Source organism: Rhopalosiphum maidis, chromosome 3 (assembly GCF_003676215.2).
Source record: "Rhopalosiphum maidis isolate BTI-1 chromosome 3, ASM367621v3, whole genome shotgun sequence".
In the NCBI taxonomy this organism is placed as follows: domain Eukaryota; kingdom Metazoa; phylum Arthropoda; class Insecta; order Hemiptera; family Aphididae; genus Rhopalosiphum; species Rhopalosiphum maidis.
Genome location: NC_040879.1, coordinates 68,028,747 through 68,049,980, shown reverse-complemented (window position 1 = coordinate 68,049,980; position 21,234 = coordinate 68,028,747). Strand labels below are relative to the sequence as shown.

Genomic DNA, 21,234 nt, shown 5'->3' with positions numbered 1-21,234 from the left:
TGCCAGTTAAGTCCGTTAAACAAGAGCCTTGCAGATGTCATATTCGTCGGTTTTATATTTCGAGTATTATTATTTTTTTTTACTCTTGAACATTCATGTATTAAGTATATTAGAGGTCGTAATTTTTAGGGGCAACGAAGTGGACAGCAAGTAAATAATATAACAATATACATTTTTATTGGTTGATAAAGTGTAATTAAGTAGACATACATTTCTAACAGTTTTTACGAGGCCTCAAATTTTTAACAATTTGTTCATTACAAATTGTTTATATTTTTATCATGCTTTCATGCTTTCTACCGATCTACAAGTTTCTACTGCTTTAGCCAATTTTTAAATGCATGATCAATAATAAATAATATTCATAAAATGTTAATTCTGATACCGAACATATGTCGGTGATTACGTAACAAAACTTCTCAAGTGGAATCGCAAAAATATTATATTTGCTTGGGTAATGGAGAGTATAGATACTGAATGTGTATAATATATATTATGTAGTATTAAAGAAAATTGAAATATATTTACATAAAGATGAAATGTCCGCTGCTCTAGCAATATAGACTATTGCATTGGTTTACAACTGTGATTTCTGACAAACTGACAATCTTGAATGATTTTCGACGGAAAAGTAACATTTTTTTAAATTTTTACCTATAACAATTCAACAAAACCAAATTATTATAAGACATTTTTAAGATTGAAATTGTAAAAATATTATATTGTTCCTTACATTAATGTTTTGCATTTCGTGTTTTTGACTAGTTACTCGTATACGTTTTAATAGATTTATCTTCATTCATCCAATAGATTGTCAATAGTTCTTCCTGTCTTTTTTAATGAAAGCTGAACCCATTGCAATTATTTATTAATGACACTAATAAGAATAAACTTTAATATAATATATTTTATTAACAATTTATTGAGTTATCCATAGGTAGATACTAATTTTTTTATCATTCATATTTTTTATTTATTAATCAGAAAATGTGAAATATGCGATTTTAGTCAATCATTTTTATTTACTTTTTTTTTTATTTTTAATCAGTTTATTACATTTATAAAAACATATTATGTTAGTTAATTAAATTTGTTTTTGCATGTTATATATAAATGTTAAGTTTGCATTTTCAAAATTTTCTTCATAATAATTTTATAAAAATGTTTAACATTATACCTCTAATTGGAATTTGATGAAAAGTGAAACAGTATTAAGTTCTCCAAGAACTCCTACTCATTTGGGAAATTAAACATTTATGATTTTTAAGTTTTTAACTCAATACTTTATTTTGAAATATAGGCATATATTAGTTTTATGTGTCATTATAAGTTATAATTTATCGTTAATAAGTAGTGATTACATTTAATCAAACAATTAAAAACCAATAGTATTTCGTCTTAAAATAAATATAAAATAATTATTTTTAAGTTTTACCTATAATCATAATTAAATTTCAAATATTGATGAATTATAATTTCAACTATTTTGCTTATAATAAACTAAGTATACGCAATTTTAAAAATTTATGAATTATACATTTTTGTCTAAAATGCTTTTCTTGGAAACTTAACACTTTATATACATTATACTTTATAATTTTGTCACTAAGCTTGAGGTAATGCTTCTTATAAATATTGTTATTATTATTAATGATGTGAAAAGGATTTAACAGATTCTAAATCTATTGAAGGTTCTGACTGAATTTGAGTGACTTCAGAGTTAGATGACTCTGCTAATGTTAGTGGAACTTCAGTGTCCATAGAAGATAATTCTGTATTCGGTGGACCTTCAGAATCAGAGTTCAGGGACTTATCTGTATTTGGATTAACAGACAACTTCAAAGTTATAGTAGGATCTTGCAATTTATCTACAGTCTGAGCAGGATTGGTTACTGTAGGTTGAACTATTCCTTTTATAAATGTATCGAAATTATCCATGCCATATTCCTATTAAAAAAAGATTATTCATTATGTAACAAATATTTGAGTGATAATTTAATGGGTTCCCATTAAAGTAAATATGTTATTTCATATTTTAAAACAAGTTGAACTAATGTTTAAAGTTTCAAATATAAGAATTGTAACATAAATTATATAAATTGTAATTTTTTGTAGACACGTTGTTTAATATAAAAATATATTTTTTTAATTAAATCAGAAACTTTTAAAGCATTTGAAATTATTACAATAATATCGAAAAAACGTCGTTGCATGTACGTGTAAGTAAAATAACCATACTTCCCCAGGAATTTAAAATATAAAATATATGTTATAAGGCTGATTAATTTTTGGCTATAGACTAAAAAATGTCAAAGTACTATGAAATAAAAATTTTCTTTAAAATAACATTCTGTTGAACATTCAATATAGGTCATCGAATTATACGACTATGACTTCATAATTATTGCGGATTTTATATTGTTTCTAGTAACTTAATCTACTAATATTAAACCTTATTCCTTTACCTAATATTAAATTTCTACGGTAGTTTCAACATACAATATACTACAAATGACAGATTAATATAGATAAAATTAATTTTAATTATACTCACGTTTCGGAGAAATTTTGTTAAAGATGCCAGACATTCTTTTTTCGTTGAACTGATTTTTAATTTCTGTGACTCAATTTTAGATGAATTGCACACATTAGAAGATTGATTTTTAAAATTTAATGTATCTAGTTCTTTTGTTTCAGTAACAAGGCAATTACTCCAGTATTCATTTTCCCTTTTATTAATAGTTAACTAATAAGGATAAAATAATCATTTATAGTTATATGTTGAAATTATTAGTTGTTTAAAATAGCTTACTTTGACATGCATGAGTTTATTGATTACCCATTTGCATTTGTTGATAGCTTTCACAAACTTATTTGATACAAGAACAGTCCACTTATCGGAACGTTTTATTTTAATCTTAAAACCAGTTATGGTTACCACAACTTTGATATTTGGAATACAGTCAACTAAGTCAGATATATCCACCTAACAATAACACAAAAAAAACTGCTGTAGCTATGTATTTACTATCTATAACTATTTACAAATATTTATCTTTTATATTTTTTATTAACTGTAATCTATTATAGTCTATAATATATGTTACGCCCTACGTATAAAGAGAAATTTATTTACAAATAAATAAAAATACAAAATAATAATAATAAAAAATATATTATATTTCATATTTCCTATATTGGTTATAACTTATAAGTATTAAGTGTCTATATATTAATGAGCATTTGTATTAGTATAGATTAGAGAGTATAATATAGACTATAGTAGTATAATATTTATTGAGTTGAGTTTAAGTATGATATTATTAAAGGCTTAATGAAAGGCATAAATATGTAATGTAATAATTGTATAATATAATTCTATATTAATTTTCTAATTTATACACAATAACGAAAATAATCAGCGGACCTAGTATTTAAAGCTAAGGTGTCTCAGAATCATAAAATCCTATTTATTCAGACTATATTCGATTTGTCATTTAAATTTTGAGTATGTAAATTAATGGATGATCAAAATAATATTTTGTTTAATTATAAATATTTGTATTTGTAAAGCATAAACATTTTTTTCTACATAACCTAGTTATTAGGATTAGAGAACTGATTAAAAATGTATGTAAGATCATTTGAAAGATCTGAAAAATTCTCCTCACCTGTAGTATACTTACTGAAATCATAGAGAGTAAAAAAACATGTAAACACGATCATATCGTATGTTTGGAAACAGTTCTAGAAATTCTAAACAAACTATGCATAATGTATATATATATATATATATATATATATATATATATATATATATATATATTATTTGTAATTTTTAAATAGCAATATAGTATCACTAGTATCAGTTATCACCAATATATTTAAGAATTTATTAAAAATATCTAAGAATTAAGCTCTTGAGGTTCTACTATTTTAATATTCTTTCTTCTCAAACCTTTCATTTTTCAAGCTAAAAGCATTAGATAATATTCATAATTAATTGTCAATTTGACGATTTATTAAATTTTATCTAAGACCCTTCCATATGTTTTAATTACATTTTAAGTTGATTTTTAATAATAGTAGTATAGAGTTAAATTTAAAACAAAATATATTTTTACATTTAAAATAATTTTATTATTTGTTTGTTTCCACCAATGTCGTTCATAATCATTTCCAAGATACAAATCATGATTGATAGTAAGTCTTTTTCTGAAACATTAAAATAAATATTAATGTATAATTTTTGGAAACGGTTACGTACTATACAGTTTTAATGTTTTTATATAAATTTTTATGAAAAGCAGAATAATAATCACATTAAAAATTTTTCTATTATTAAGTATAATGTTATTATTGAACATTGGTAACTTGAAAAATAAAATAATATAAAAATTTAAAACATTAATGTAAACTGTAAAGTCCTCTTATCGAAATAAATTCAAACTAAAAAAAAACCCTAAACTTGTATAAAAAAATATAGTTTAATCCTCGCAAGTCACAACTCTAATGGATCGGTACATCAATGTATATATCTATTATTATAGAAAAATTAATGTACGTTTGAATATACTTGGAAACTACTAAACCAATTTCCATCAAATTTTATATTCCTCAAGACTCAGGAAATGTTTATAGCTTCGTTTTTAAACATCTATACTCTATGGCAGTGGTCTTCACTACGCGGCTCTTTAACAAATTTAAAGCGGCCCGCAGTAAAATTAAATTGTACATTCTAAAATCCAAAATTCAATAAACAATAAATAAGATAAACGTCGCTTTTTATCTTATCTTATTATTTTTATATTTTTAATTATTATCATTAAAAATGTATGTGACTCGTGAGTAATTTTCAAAAATTACATTTGACCCTTTCTAAAATCCTAATGAGGACCGCTGCTCTATAGCTATGAATTCGTTTTGGCCAATAAAAATCGAATATTTTATTGTTTAAATATTGGTTTGCCTTTGATTACTCATTATGTATTGCTATTTTTATTGAATTTTTTTAAATTAAAAATACGAGGAGTTTCACGCTGATTCGATCGACAGATGAAAATTGATCGCATTTTGAGCGTCGCTGATCTCGAACCCTACGTTAGGCGCCACTTTGTAATAACTTAAAAATGGATATAAAATCAATATAAAATCAATATGAGCTAAAGGTTATTTTCAGCATTAATAAAATGTCCAGATCTGGGGGATTCTTCCCTAAAATTAAAAGCACTGAAGAATAAAACCATCTACCAGATATGAATACTAAATTTACGCAATTACCTTCCTACTGATCTTCGAAGAGGTCACGTATTCTATTATATGATCTAGTACATTTTACAAATGTTACTATAGTTATAATTAACTTATTTAATATTATTATATTATGATATGTTATTTATAAGAAAAAAACATTAATGAAATCTTAAATGATTCATAAAAATATTATAATTATATATTATTATTTATTATATGTTAAAATAATTTACGCCCGCAAAGGGCAACATTTTAAAATATAATGATAGGTACTATTATGACATTATGTTATAATTAAAGTTATAATATATTTTAATTTCGCTTTATCATCTGCAAAAAATATGTCCTTTAAAATTTAACTTATTACAAAAGTTTAATATTCGATATATAGGGTTGCTTAGAACAAAATTGTTTACTTGGGTTTCAGTATAAAAACGGCAAAAATTACAAAAAGCAATTTTTGGTACGTTAAGAGGACGTCGCATCCGCCGCATGAGTTGTCTCCGTCTTACACACGTACGACATACGTAAAATGCATTTACGCAGTCTAAGTTTAACCCGCTCAAATTTGATTCTAGAGTAAATATACCTATTATAAAATTAAAATATGACAATATTTTAGAGGGCAAAACGATAAGTTTTTTCCATTATTTTCAATATAACGTTAATTATAACCGTTTAGAATTAGTAAAAATTTTAAAATATTTAAATTATCTTTAAATTTTCAAAATTTTAATTTTCTGAAAAAACTCAACGTCTTGCCCTCTAAAATATTGTCATCTTTTAATTTTATAATAGGTGTATTTACTCTAGAACCAAAATTAAACGAGTTATACTTAGACTACGTAAACGAATTTTACCTATGTCGTATGTGTGTAAGACAGAGACGACACATGTGGGTGCGACGTCCTCTTAAGAGAATGTTTATAATATATATTATAAGAATAATTAACAAACAAAATAGATTTCAATATATTAAAATAAATATCTCAATGTTCAAAATGCCAAAGATCCATAATCATTCCGAAAATAAATGTTTTTCAAAGATAAACTGTGGTAGCCGGGAGGTTGAGGGGGCTGCAACCCCCCCCCCTCCCCACGAAATATTAAGAAAATTTAAAAATTATTTTAATTTTGAATGATCTATAAAAATCGTTACGAAAATCTTGTATTTGAAAAAATTGATCAGTCCCCCCCCCGAAAAAAATCCTAGCTACGCCACTGCCATACTTGGCATTCAGCTAATAATTATAATTTATAAGTAAATGAAACAAATGTAAGATTTAGGTAAAATGCAGTTGTAAATAATCTAACCTTTAAGAAAGCAGACACAATTCGAAAAATAAATTAAACACATAATACATCAAATGCATTATACATGATATAAATTCCATGTTTAATAATAAAACAACACCACTAACTATTGACACGCGTGCAAACATAATATGTTGTATTAGAAAGAGTTACTGTTTACTTCCCAACGAATATACAATTACGCAGAGCATAATACAACTATACAACTATTAGGACCGGATAATAAACCAATACTCACGATAGGTATGCAAACGGAACGCAACTTCTCGCATATTTATCCACAAAAAAATTAAATTGTCCATTGTATCGGTGGATAGTTATGCGATGAGTTGCATCACGCATACGCACATCGATCACCTCATTCGGAGGCGCGTCGCTAATATCGGCAGCAAAATAACACGCTGTGGCTCTATCCATAGTATACGAATATGCGATCTAAGGTTGTATATCAGGAATAACTATAATTAAAATTAAGATTAACTATAATAACTTCAATTTAGATATAAATGTACGGGCCGGGATCGTGAGGTATTAATACGCGCGTCCGGTTACGCACCTAGCTACTTCGTGCGCTGCACTTACACACCCACCGCCTGTGTAAATACGTATATGTGTGTATAGTACTCAGCAGGAGATGAACAGGGTCGCCGAGCAAAACCTGCGAGTGCTAGTGTGTGGGTGGTATATACTGTGTATGTGTGTATATTTGTGTGTGAGTATGTAACAGTGGCGTGTCATACATGTGTGCGATGTGTGCAAATGTCACGGGCCCTCGGCTTGGGGGGACCATTATTGCTCAACGTTCCACAAAACAAAACAAAAAAAAAAAAATTAAATAAATACAGTTATGTATGAAAAAGTAAAAATTGTTTTCAATTTCAAATGGTTCTAATTTTCTCAATTTGATGTTAGTTTATCATTGTTATAAAATATAAATTTATGTATATCTATATTATTTAGAATAAAAAGATGTAAGAGGGAACCTTTTTAATTCTGCACACAAGCCCATTTTTAGGATAAACCGCCACTGAGTGTGTAATCTTAAAAACTAAGGACAATAGGTAACTCTAATTAAATTGATGGTAACTCAAATGCAGTTAATAAAAATATATGTGGTATAGTAATAATAAAGGTAACTACAACCCCTTTGGGTCCAACAGGTAAAATAATAATATAATAGTTGCCGGTTCGGTACAACCAATAATAAATAATAATATTAAACAGCTAAGTATTAATAATAATGTATAATAAAATTGCAAATTGACGCAATCTTAAAAAATATAAATAAAATAATAATTTAGGAAAAATTCACAAATTGTCTGTGCTCTAAATAATATAATGCGGCGATTAGCGGCAAAAAAAAAAATGTAATAATGAAATACAGCGATTTGCGCCTATATGAGATATAATATAGTTAACGGCGATTCGCGCCTATAAAATATAATACAACTGCCGGCGATTAGCGCCAATATAATTTGTAAGATAGAGAGTGGCGATTCGCGCTCATTCAATGTAGGTTATATAATATAATAAGGGTTAGGTGATTCGCGCCTTGCTATATATAATCAAAAAACACTGGCGATTCGTGCTTGGCGATTAACGACTTCGCTTGATTCAGTTAATAATTTCGAAATGTGATGCGACAGCGTACGATACGAAAAAGCGACTGACGAATTACGGCGGCCGTGTTAATTATCCGCGCACCCGCGAGTTGGCGGCGGCCGATGGCGCATCGCCGTAACCTACATATTTTATAATAAAATAATTCACAATAAATATTATACAAATAAAAATAACAATTGTCAATTAATGTGTGTGTGTGGTCGGCCGGCGAAGTCTGTGAATTCGGACATATGTCACTTGTATCAGAAATCACAGGTAAGGAAAAAAAATGATGGGATTCAAAAAGGTTATACATCAACTGCGCTGGCCGATATTGAGGTCGAAAAAAGATTATCCATTAATTGCGCCGGTGATACTGTGTAAAATATCTATCTACATACAAGTCACTACTACAAGAAATTAAATTTCTTTTTTGACAATTTCTTTTAGAATATGTATTTTAATATTTTAATTTTTTATATTTTTGAAATCACACTATGTTTTATATGTTTGATTGTATTTAAGACTTAATAATTTAATTTAATTTATTGTGTACTTTTTAATTAAAATAAAATATCTAATATAGTAGTATAGTAATATTATACAGGCCGATTGTTTTATCATAAAACACTCATTATTTCAAAAAGTATTCATGTTTTTGAAAACATTTTTTTACACAGTATCAAATTGTTTGCCTGCTACTCCGCTACTAAACTTTAAATACGTATAACTCATTAACTATATATTATATTATATTTTCCTGGCGCAATCGATATACACCAAATTAAATTGTGATAAATTTACTGGCGCAAAAGATGTATACCTTTTTAGTTTGGGATAAATCCACCAGCGCAAAAGAATTTCAGGTACCTAGTCTAGAAAAATCGGCGCAATTGACAAACACTCGTGAATTCAGCCTACCTTTCAATGAGTCTGATATAACGGTACTATCGGCGGCGGCGCAAACAATAAACGTAGAAAAAATGTATCTAATGTAATAATTATACTTGGAAATTATTTTTTGATCAAAAACTATAACATTATTTTAAATACCTAATAATATAGATATTCAACTGAAAATTAACAACGCAAATACATTAAACTGTACAAAGAATACCGTTAATATTATATATATATATATATATATATATATAAAGTACCATATTCAATTGCCCACCATATAACCTTATTGCTATAGTTCACTGTATAGCAGTTTAAATAAAATAAATAAATAACTATCGAGTTGTCGCACACAGATACTGCAGTTAATATCAACATAAATCTTTTGTCCGCTATGAAAGGGACGGTTTACATTGTAAGGTCACGTATAAGAAACTCGAACGAATTTGTGACAATGAAGCGCAAGACTCTGTCGCCAGAGACAAGATATAGCCGAATAAAGGTCTCTGCCGCCACCAAGGATAAAGTAGGTAGTTTCTTGGAAACACAGAGTCCTTTTATGAAGCCGTCAGCCACCCTGGCCGGCATGACCGTATCGTATTGTCGTTAGTTTATGCGCACCAGTCACATTAGCAACAACTCTCAACACCGCGTCGGTTCTTACGAGCGACTACTGGACCACTTTATTCAACAAGTGTTGTATTTATTTGGATTCACGTGTTCAGAGAATTATTTTTTTCAGCTACGAGTTAGGTAAGGTGCATGATTATAATATATTTTTATAGTTTTATTATAATTTATATATCTATTCTACATATACACACCAGTGTTCGGCAACTGGCGGCCTGCGCCACGACTATTGTATACAATCCGCTTTAAATTTTAGAACGACGAATTTTTTTTTATACATTTCATTATTTTTAAGTTTTGGACAGTATTATTATTTTCATAATAACTAATTTAAGAACATACAATTTTTATTTTTGTCCGGCCCGTGACATTTTTTTAATTCGTGAATGTGGCTCGTGAGTCCAAAAAGGTTGCCGACCACTGCTATATATGATGTACTTGATCATATTTTCGAATACACGACTTCGAAATCAGGAGTAAAGTAGTTGCGTAAATTAAATATTAATATCTGGTGGATGATTTTATTCTTCAGCGCTTTTAAGTGTAGTAATTTTAATTATTGAAGTGAAACTTCTTTATAGAGGGTATATAAAAAAAAAACGACAGTCGGGCACGGTCGGCATCATGGTCGGGCCATCACGGTTAGGTTTAATTAATTATTATTATTATTTTATTAGTTACAAATAAATAATAAAAAATTACATATTATAATAAATTATAAAATTAAAAAAAAAAAACAATTCTATTGAAAATAAAATTGTAAAGTGTGTTATTTTTATTTTATTACAATGCACACCTAATATCAGTTGCATGACTGAAGGAAGTTTCACTTCATCCGCACGTACTTATTACACTTACACTTTTATATTTCTTTTTTTTTTTTATATACGTTATTACAATAGTTTATTATAATTACCACCGTTTATAGATTTAAATTAGAAATATTAGAACTTACCTTGTAAAAATATTATCAACAGTTATATTCGGCATTATTATTTTAAAATGTTGATCAGTATCACCATTTGTCTTAGTTAACTGTGGTAAAGCTTCTAATTCACTTTTACTATAATTAAAAAAATTTAAAAATTTATTAAAAAGTATAAGATAAAAATTAATTAAGTAAATCATTCCTTACGAATGTTTGTTATTTGGCGTCATCACTGAATAAGTATTTAGACTTGTTCTAGCTCTTTTATAAGAACACGTACTAGCACTTGCATGAGAACATATATTAGTACTTGTGTTTGTACTATTACAAGTATCTGTATTAGCACTTGAGTTTGTAATGTTACTAATGTCTTTATTAATATCCGTGTTAGTACCTTTACTAATTGTATTAGTAACTAGTTTCTTGTCAACTCTCATTAATATGTCATTATCAAAAACTTGATTTGTCAAATCCACAAAATCCGGTACTCTACTTTAAAAAAAATGTACATCTATTACTAATTTTACATAACTATTATTATAAAAAACAACTGCGTACTGAGTTTATATTCTTATACTAGCATAAAATAATTCATATAATCAATAATTATTTAATTAAGTATTTATTGTATTTTTTAGTATCTATGATATTAATATTGTTTAATTGATTATGATATTTATTTTTTGAAATAAAAAACACAGAGTAGTAAAATATAAATTCTTGTAAAGTAGTAAATGCAAGTTTAAACTTACCTAATTTCATTATTGATATTACTTGCATACCAATCAAAAACACCTTTTTTAATCACCCCACAAAATTCAGTCAAATCATTTGATTGTCTTAGACTTGAAAATCTAAAAAAAATAAACATGGTTATACTATATTATTAGATTAAACAGAATATTGAGGGTCCACATAAAAACGCATTTTTACTTATTAAAAAATTAAAAATTATTTATTAATTATTGACAAAATATTATCTAACGTTTTATCGTTTACGATAGTAAATTTATATACAAATACATATTGGTACGTGTAGGTTAATATAGTCGGATTACTGGACGTATCGGATTATCGAACGGCCGAATTACCGAGATTCTACTGTACTTCATTACTGTAGTGTTCCATCTAAAATGTATGGTTATAAGAAATGTGTCGTAAGCATAAAAAGGTTGATAAACACTGCTATAACATAATAACATATAGGTAATCATTTTAATATGTATATTTTATGTCATATTTTTTGATATGGTTATTATACTTATTTATTTTATTATTCGCAATACAGTAAATTCAATAAATTTTTACCGAAAAAATAGTATTTAAATTTTAATTTAGCGTAAAAAAAATTATTATACACGTAAAAGTCTCATATGTATCTAATTAAAATTGAATTATAACATAAGTAGTATGAAATAGCCGGTTCAGAGTCCCCCCGCTTCACCACCCGCTCAACATAAACGCGCCACCGCGTCACCACCTCTACGCCCCCCACAGCCATATACTGCGCCACCGCACCACCACCTGTACCCACCACCTGTACCCACCACCAGCCAACCCGTGGCACCTCATGTAGTCTTATCAGATACGCCACCGCCGCCGATTCCCAGGGCATGCAAGTCTACGTCATCACACCTATATACATTTATACATACATACATACATACATACATACATACATATACACATACCTATATACATACATACGTATATACATACATACACACATACATATATACATACATACATACATACACACATACATATATACATACATACCTATCTAACTACATACATATACACATAGTCTCCCCCGCTCCGCTTATGACGCATGACCCTAGCTCGCTCGCGCCACCCTGTGTCATATATCTATTTATGTATATACCTATATACATACATACCTACTTACACACATACATACATACATAAATACATTAATATCTCTGACAATTACCAGGATCCCGGGTCAGATACTATAATGCGTTTAATTATTTATAAAATTGTTATTTATTCAAAAAATATACATATTATATTATAGTTAGAATCATACACTATAATGAGCACTTGGTAAATAATATATGTTACCCGACAAACATGTTTTACATTCACTTTTATGAATTGCACTATTAATATTGACTTCATTTTTAACATTTTCAATAAATTGTACGCCCTTATATAATAATTAATATTACATAAACGCAATCGGGATTGTGCATGGCGTGTTGTTTCCATATTTCGTCATTTTCCCGCCATTTCGTCAACAGTAACCCGCAGTAGAAACATTTAACCAAGTCACCCGTCCCGGTATAAGTGAAACAGCATTCGACTAGCAAATATTTATCTTGATATGATCGAGGCGGGTGCGAATCAAACGTCTCGAGCCTCGATAGAAGAAAGGTTGAATACTCGGGATATTCTGGAACCGAGTTCTCCTTGTACCGACCGCACTAGTGTCCGACAATCGACGTTACGTTTTAATAAATTCGTGTTTGTAATAGAGCGTTCAAAGTAATTGTATTTAAAACGTAAATAATACGCTGTAGTACGGAGGTTAACATGTATGTAGATACTCCTAACTCGTATAATGTCTGACAAAAACTGCGCTGGATGCACATACAGTTCGAAGGCATTGCGAAGACATTGCAAAGAAATATTAATATTATTATTATTAATACAAATTAAAATAATATATATATATATATATATATATAAGTATATAGGTGTGATGACGTAGGCTTGCACGCCATGGGACGAGGCGTGACGTAGCTGATAGTGCCCATCGGCGGCGGTGGCATAGCTGATAAGACTAATAGGTGCCGCGGGTAGGCTGGACGTGGCGACACGGTGGACCGATATACGTCTGTAGGTGGGTAGAGGTGGTGGTGCGGTGGCGCGTCTATGGTTGGCGGGTGGTGAAGCGAGGTGGGGGAGTTTGAACCGGCTATTTCATACTACTAACATAATAATGAATATCGTTATTTATACTTAAAATATGTTATTTCGTCGGATTTGAACTTAAATACAAATTATAGTTTAAAATTATACAAATCGATTTGCAGGGCTTCTTAGCAAATTTTGTGATTTATTTACAGGTGCCGTTAGAGCATATTTTTGTGTTGAAGTATATAAAATAGTTTCAATAAATACACCTAGTTCAACAATATCTGACGAAGAGAATGAGTGAAACATATTAAAGGAATAAATATTATATAAAATCATTTTTTAATTTGGTGATGGACGCTCGAATATTATTTTTTGTCACACGGGTCACACGCCGATTGACGATAACGACTGCCTGTGTGGCTTGCACGCATACTCTCCTCCCTTTGTGAAAGGTCCGGTCAAGACGGTAGACGCCGTAAAAGTTAAATTTATAAACCTAACGATGGTTGGTTAGCTATTTAATATTGGATTTTGGGTTATTTTTTTTCCAAAGATAGCGTTGACTGTTCGCGAACTTGAAATTATGCAATATCGCAAACGTTAAAATACATACATAATGTTCAACGCGATTGTTCTTCATTTTGTCACACACGCACGCACGCACATATTGTCATTATAATACCATACATTACTTTATTGATAAATCATCCCACTTAATTAAGCATAATAATGTAGTTGATTCCTAAAGGTTTCATAATGAGTTTAAAATATGTTTATATATCATTAGCCATTAGGTATTTTTTTAAAACAGTGTTTCTATTTTATTAAATAAAATTTTTTTCAAAAAGCGACGTTTTTTTTATTTTCAAACTATATAAGTAAATATCGAGATTCTTTAAATAATAAATATATTGTATACAATGTATTATTAATAATTGAATCGACTTAATATGAAAATTTAAAATTGATAATAATTTAAAACGCATTTATAATAGGCGTACCTACGATCATACAATTTAAATTCTAATTTAATTCAAATAAGTTTTTGAAGTGAAACTTCTTTACAGAGGGTACAAAAAAAAGACGATGGTCGTGCTCGGTCGACATTATGGTCGGACCGTCACGGACCGCCGTCATGAACCGCACTTATACATATAGTAAATAAAATTTAAAAAAATACAGTTCTATTGAAAATAAAATTGTAAAGTGTGTTATTTTTATTTTATTACAATTAATACACACCTAGTATCAGTTGCCTGACTGAAAGAAGTTTCACTTCATCCGCGCGCGTACTTGTTGCGTGATTTTTTTTAAAACACATGTGTATGTATTCCAATATCAGAACAGTATTGGTACTTCTCTGACACTGAAAATCCGGTCTGCTTTATGGGAAAAAATATTTTACGAGCTAATCTTTAAAAAGACATATTTTTCTCGAGGATAATAATGAAGAATTTAAGTATTAAACTTGGTGTACTCCAGGAGTGGGCAACTGGCGGTCCGCGGGACGCATTCAGCCCGCAAACCTTTTTTATTTGGCCCGCGCTACATTTTCAAATTACATCATACAATTTCAAAGTCAATCGTCTATACTCTATGCTAAATTAAAATACAATTAATATACAATTAATTTTGAATGACCTTTTGCGTGATGGTAGTGGGTGGAATCAATAAACGGTGTTGTGAAAACGGGATAAGGGTCGTAATAAACAAGCTAGCGATAGACAAAGTGGCAGGTAGTTCGGTAATGGACATGCCCGTAACCCGTCTATACAGAGGGAAACAGGTAGTATGTTCTATCATTGATTATATATTATTATTATTATTATTATTATTTATAATCAATAGTACTATGTAGTCAATACAAATTTGTTGTCTCCTTTTAAACCTATATTTATATAAATAATGTATGTACATGTATCAAGCCAAACACTCTTATAATTATACGATATACTCGTGTATCATAATATTTAATATATATACGTATATGTATGTTTTCTCTCATGTATATAGCAGGGCTGATATTATTGTATTGGCAAACTATAGGATTATAAAAATTCGCAAAAATCGCCAGAAATATAAATGTATTAGTTTAGTATATATGTACTTATAAGTACAAGTATTTCATATGCCGTGCTTATAAACTGTATAAAAAATGCTATCAATTGTTAATTGAATAACTAGTTGCTGTATAATACACATAGTTACATAAGTTTACTAACAATCTATACAAAATAAATCACAACAGCACGGATAAAACATATACGCTAATCAATTTTCAATGTAGGTATTTATTATAATAATAATTATCATTTATTTCAACCATTTTAACAAATTTGAAAAAAAAATTGTGCTTAGGTCTAAAGAAAATTACAAATTCATAATAACTCAATAATAGTATTACAACTCATTTGAAACATTTGTAAAAACAATCATAAAAATAGATTTTATAGTAAATATCGAAAAACTAATAAGGCTCATCACCAATAACGACTTACATGATGTGACAACGCCGGGAATAAAATCAATCGATAAAAGTAATAAAAAATTATGATAACTAAATCATCTTAAAACTTAATTAAATACAAAAATCCAACTAGGTATGAAAAAATAAATGATTTTATTTACGATTTCTATTATTTTAATTGATGTACAATATTAAAGAAACATATAAATTTGTACACAAGTAATATTAGTTGTAAATGCTCAGGGCGGTGGATCAATAAATAACTGAGTTATGGTGAGGTAGTTCTGAAGGGGTGAAGGGGGAGAAAAAATAAAGGGCCGTGTGGCCGTGGTCGATCGAGTAGTGTAGGATGGATGTGGTAGGGGTGGTGGTAAACCCGACATTATGAACAAATGAGGTTACATGACAATAAGTCATCATTCATTTCATCTGATATTGCCTGAAATAATTTATTAATAGACAATGATGTCAGAAAATTTAAATCTTAACTTAATTTACGCTCATTAAAAATGTCACTACACCACTGAAAAAATAGCAATATAATATATCCAATAAAACTAATTTAGATTAAATTATCGTATTTATTTCCTTGTGTATAATACGTATATGCAGGAGTGAATTGTGATATAAAAGTAAGGGATGTAATATTTATTAAAGGCATCAATTTATGATTTTATGGGAAATGTAATAGAACATTTAATTTTTGGTTTAATCCCAAGACCGTAAAAATATGATAGTTGTTACAATTTATAGGTCAACTATTTAGATAAAAGGCCAAAGCATTAGAAGGGCATGGGATGCTATAACACCCCTACACTCCAGCCAGTCCACGCCTGCGTATGTGTAACATATGGTGTATAATAATGTATAAAATGTATATGAAAGAGCATTATACAACAAAACACGAGTACATGGGTAGAGGACAAATACGATGAAAAATATATTAAATATTGTGTACGGTTCATACGGACAATATACTCGATTGGCGCCGCTTTCGAAAAACGACAATGTTAGTACAAGACGTGAAAATAAATCGAACACGTTATTCAAATAATGACTACGGCCAGAAACCGGTATACAACAAGAATATAATATAATACATTATCGTGCGGTTGGTGGGTCAGGATGTCTGTGTGTGGGTGTGTGTGTGTGTGTGTGTGTGTGTGTGTGTGTGTGTGTGTGTGTGTGTGTGTGTGTGTGTGTGTGTGTGTGTGAGTGTTCGTGAGGGGTGCTGATGGTGAAGGGGAGAGGGAGGGTTGAGCAGTCGTGAAACGCACAGAGCGAGTGACGGAGGGTTGGGGGGGTATGATGTATTTTATTGTAGCGCACATTATTGAAATTGTAAAACGTAAGACGATCGTAAATAATACCGGATCATATTATAATAATAAATCATATTCATAAATCATATCAGTATTCAGTTATAATAAGACTAGTTATCGTATAATAATCGTGATGATAAACTCACCTCTGGTATGCGTAATTATTCATGGCCATTAACATATGATCGAAATTCGGCAAACGCTGCTCGATGTTTAGAAACATGTCGTGAAATTGCGACCAATCGATGTCGTCAGCGGGACGTTGTGTATCTTCGATAGTTTCCCCTTCTAGGCACGGGTCTTTAGTGTTAGACATCTTGGACTGAAGGTTTGAAAACGAACTGCGACGTCTGAGCTGTCTGGGAGCGTTCTTGAGAATAACTCGATAACGGGCACCAGCTTTGGCCGGGGAAATCTGCAGAAATCTCGCGCCAGCGCAGTCGGGAAAACGGCACCAGGCAGTAGTGGGTCGGGTGAGTAGCTAGCGGTGCACTGAATCCATAACCCGGTGAACTACGATGACGGCGAGGAAATGGAATATGTCGAGGGGTAAATCGGGGCGTATGGCGTATCCATGGAAACTTACGATCAATACGGCCGAATACTGGGTCGGTGGTCGAGTTGCCAAATTGACAGCATCATAAAACTAAACTTTTACTGTGGGGTGGAAAGTGATGGCAACCATTCACGTCAAAGCTTAAAGCGACGATATCGATCAATATGACGATATTCTTAAAAGTTTCATGTTCCAATGGGTCTACAAAAATAAATATATTTTTTCGTTATCAAGTTTTTAAATTACATAATAATTTGTTACTGGAATGAATATATAACATTATTCGTATTATTCATACATACAAGCAAAATGTCACAGTTTTAAATAAACAACAGCTAAAATTAAATATATGATTTAAATTGATTACATACTACAGTATGATAATGTTACATAAAAACGGATCCTACTTACGTACATAGGTCTATTATATGTATAAGAATAATTTTATTGAGGCATCATAAAGATTATTATAGATTCTCATTCTCCCAACCTATCTATAAAATTATAAAATTTTAATTTAAATTAAATTTTACTTTATATTTTTTAATAATATTAATATTTATATACTGTTATTACAATTCATTAACACTTATTAATCTATTATAAAAATAAAAATAAAATCAATGGCAGCTAAATAACATCAAATATACGTAATAAATACACTTTATGCTGTGTACAAAGTATAAAATATATAAGTATAAATTATGATTTTATTTAGGTACTAATAGTCATTAAGCGCTGTTCTTGCCATCTCATGGTTAAAATAAACCATTAGGTTAATGAATAATAAACCTATGGGTTTAGAATATATATTTCATATGCAAATTGCATTTTTTCTGAATGTTCGAAAATATTTCTTTCCAAGCACAAAGTTCATTTCATATATCAAAAAATTAAAAAATGTAACTTTTTTTATGCATATGTAAGAACTAATTTTATATTAGAGTCACAAAATCAATACTCTCTTATCTAACTGAAAAAGTGTAGGTTTACGAAGTTGAGCTGTTTTCCCGTTGATACTTACGTTTTATTTTTAAATATTATCGTAGGTACACTTCAAAATTCATATCTAGATTAGAAATTAATAATTTTGACGTATAATTATGATAGAAAATTATCAGTAGTATTTTAAATTAACCGGATTAACTAACAATAAATTTACAATTAATGCCTTCGTCCTCAATAAAATCTAATTTTTATATTTAATTTCGTTAAAATTTAAAATTTCAAGTTCACATTTTATAAGAAAATTATGCTTATTTACTTAAGAATATTTTTAAAACACTGTAATACTAACATATGAATAACCTTAAATTAAGTTTAAAATGTTACATATTTTTAACTTAATTTGCAAAATATTATGGATTTCCGAATCTTATTAAAATTTGCACTTAATAAGCGTATAAAAAAAAATTCTACGTATGTATATTTTTAATATTTATAAATTGTTACACGTAATAAACGTGAATTTTGATAAACATTTTTAATCTTTTCGACCTAGCCATAGGTATAAAATATAAAACTGTAATTAGAATTTTAAAGAAAAAAGACTAAATGTATGTGAGAAATCTTGTTTTAATTCGTAAGCTTTACTTTCATCTAAATTCAATTAAAGGACATCACAAAACTAAAGACAAGTTTGCTTAGATATAAAGTATGTCATTATCTAAGAAATATGGTATGGGTCTCACACTTAAATACTAATTATTCAATGAAATATGCGTGTGATGTACTGACGTGATATAGCTGAAGTCGGAACAACGGCGTATGTTTTACGTGCAAGTGATTAGATTAACACAACGATTTTAATCGTAAAATATAATATTTTTAATTTTTTTTTTTATGTAACCTTAAGTGTTTTTTGTTTTTATGACACTGGTATGATTACAATTTTAATATACTTTCTAGTTTTTTTAAAGTAAATAAAACTATTATAGTCAATTTCGTAAAATTTAGTTGGCACGGCCAACCAACAACGCGAGTCACGAACTCAATAATTTTACTAAATTATAATTTATAACATGTTTGTAACAACGAGATATAATTAATTTTGAATCACACCATCGTCTTAAGCACATAAATATACTTAGGATTATTAATAAAAAATTCTGAAATACTATTTTAAGCTAATAAAAACATTATGTAAATCTAACTACTTTTACACGTAATACATGGACGGCTGCTCAGTCGTCGGTTGTATGTCGTCACGCGACTATTCATCAACTTTCATTATCTCGTTTATCAATCATTTTTTTAAAGTTTTGGATTTTTTCCAAAACGTTTTTCATTGTGTTGACTACAATAATACACCAATGAAAATAAAATTTAAATTTAAAAGAACTGTGCGTGTAACAAGTACGCGTTGATGGAGTGAAACTTCTTCAGTCGCATGCAACTGATATTAAATATGTATTGGAATAAAATAAAAATAACTCACTTTACAATTTTATTTTCAATAGATTATGAAATTAGTTTTATAATTTATTATAATAAGTAATTTTTTATTATTTATTTGTAACTAATAAAATAATAATAATAATAACCGTGACGACCGACTGTGATGCCGACCGTGCCCGACCGTCGTCTTATTTTGTGTACCCTCTGTAAAGAAGTTTCACTTCAAAAAAAATTGCCGTAACGTACCGATTATAGCCGACATCCAACACACACATTATATTTAAACATTTAGTTCAAAATTAATTAAACTTAAAAATATTTTTTTATTATTTCAAATTATTTATATAGTCCAGTCACTTAACGATTTTTTGAGGAATTAAATCGGAAAGTTTTGATACTTTACAAAAAGTTTGTATATAGATTAACCATAAAAAAGTTGCCATCCCTCCGAGGTCCGGAAGTGTCCGCCATCTTTGATTTTATGTGCGATTTTTCAGTTTCTTTAAATTATCTTTTTGAAAATATTAATTTTATTTCAAAAATACTTCCATACATACAAAAATGTAGCTGAAAAATTCTGAACAAATATGGTCTTATTGTTTTTTTTTTGTAGCTTGAATAGATTAAGAGCAAAATTTGTCCATGTGTTATATAATATTAGACGCGATGAGCTATAATACTATATGTAAGCTGCAAGTTAGCGACGCGCTGCACTCGTTTCCACTAGACAACGCAATATTTACGTTTTTTTTATATATATTAACATATATATATATTAACATATTACAGATAAACATTATTATTGATATACACTATATTATAATCATATTATGTGCACCGCGCCACTGCATATTATTTAGTAAAATGAAAATATTATTTTATAACATTATTATATACGTATAGGACATATAGGTGTATTGAGTATTTTTTACAGAATTAATACAATATTTTTAATGCAAATTGATTTATTTACATTTTTTTT

At 28.9% G+C, this 21,234-nt stretch overlaps 1 protein-coding gene across 1 annotated transcript; it reads right to left on the bottom strand.

The window, feature by feature from the left end:
- Positions 1-1,647: 1,647 nt before the first annotated feature.
- On the bottom strand, positions 1,648-17,615 carry LOC113558078. Its single transcript, XM_026963594.1, has 8 exons — positions 17,446-17,615; positions 11,380-11,481; positions 10,835-11,116; positions 10,655-10,762; positions 4,125-4,215; positions 2,813-2,986; positions 2,555-2,746; positions 1,648-1,947 (listed from the first exon to the last, which is right to left on the bottom strand). Exons 1-8 carry the CDS (start codon positions 17,613-17,615, stop codon positions 1,648-1,650), a joined length of 1,419 nt encoding a protein of 472 aa, XP_026819395.1.
- Between the last annotated feature and the right edge of the window lie 3,619 nt (positions 17,616-21,234).

Excerpts from the sequence above, each read along its gene's own strand:
- LOC113558078 (XM_026963594.1), bottom strand. The coding sequence starts at position 17,615 with ATGTCTAACACTAAAGACCCGTGCCTAGAAGGGGAAACTATCGAAGAT. Across the intron at positions 11,482-17,445 it reads AATAATTACGCATACCAGAG|ATTTTCAAGTCTAAGACAAT; the intron begins GTGAGTTTATCA and ends TATTTTTTTTAG. Across the intron at positions 4,216-10,654 it reads GTTGATAATATTTTTACAAG|AAAAAGACTTACTATCAATC; the intron begins GTAAGTTCTAAT and ends TTAATGTTTCAG.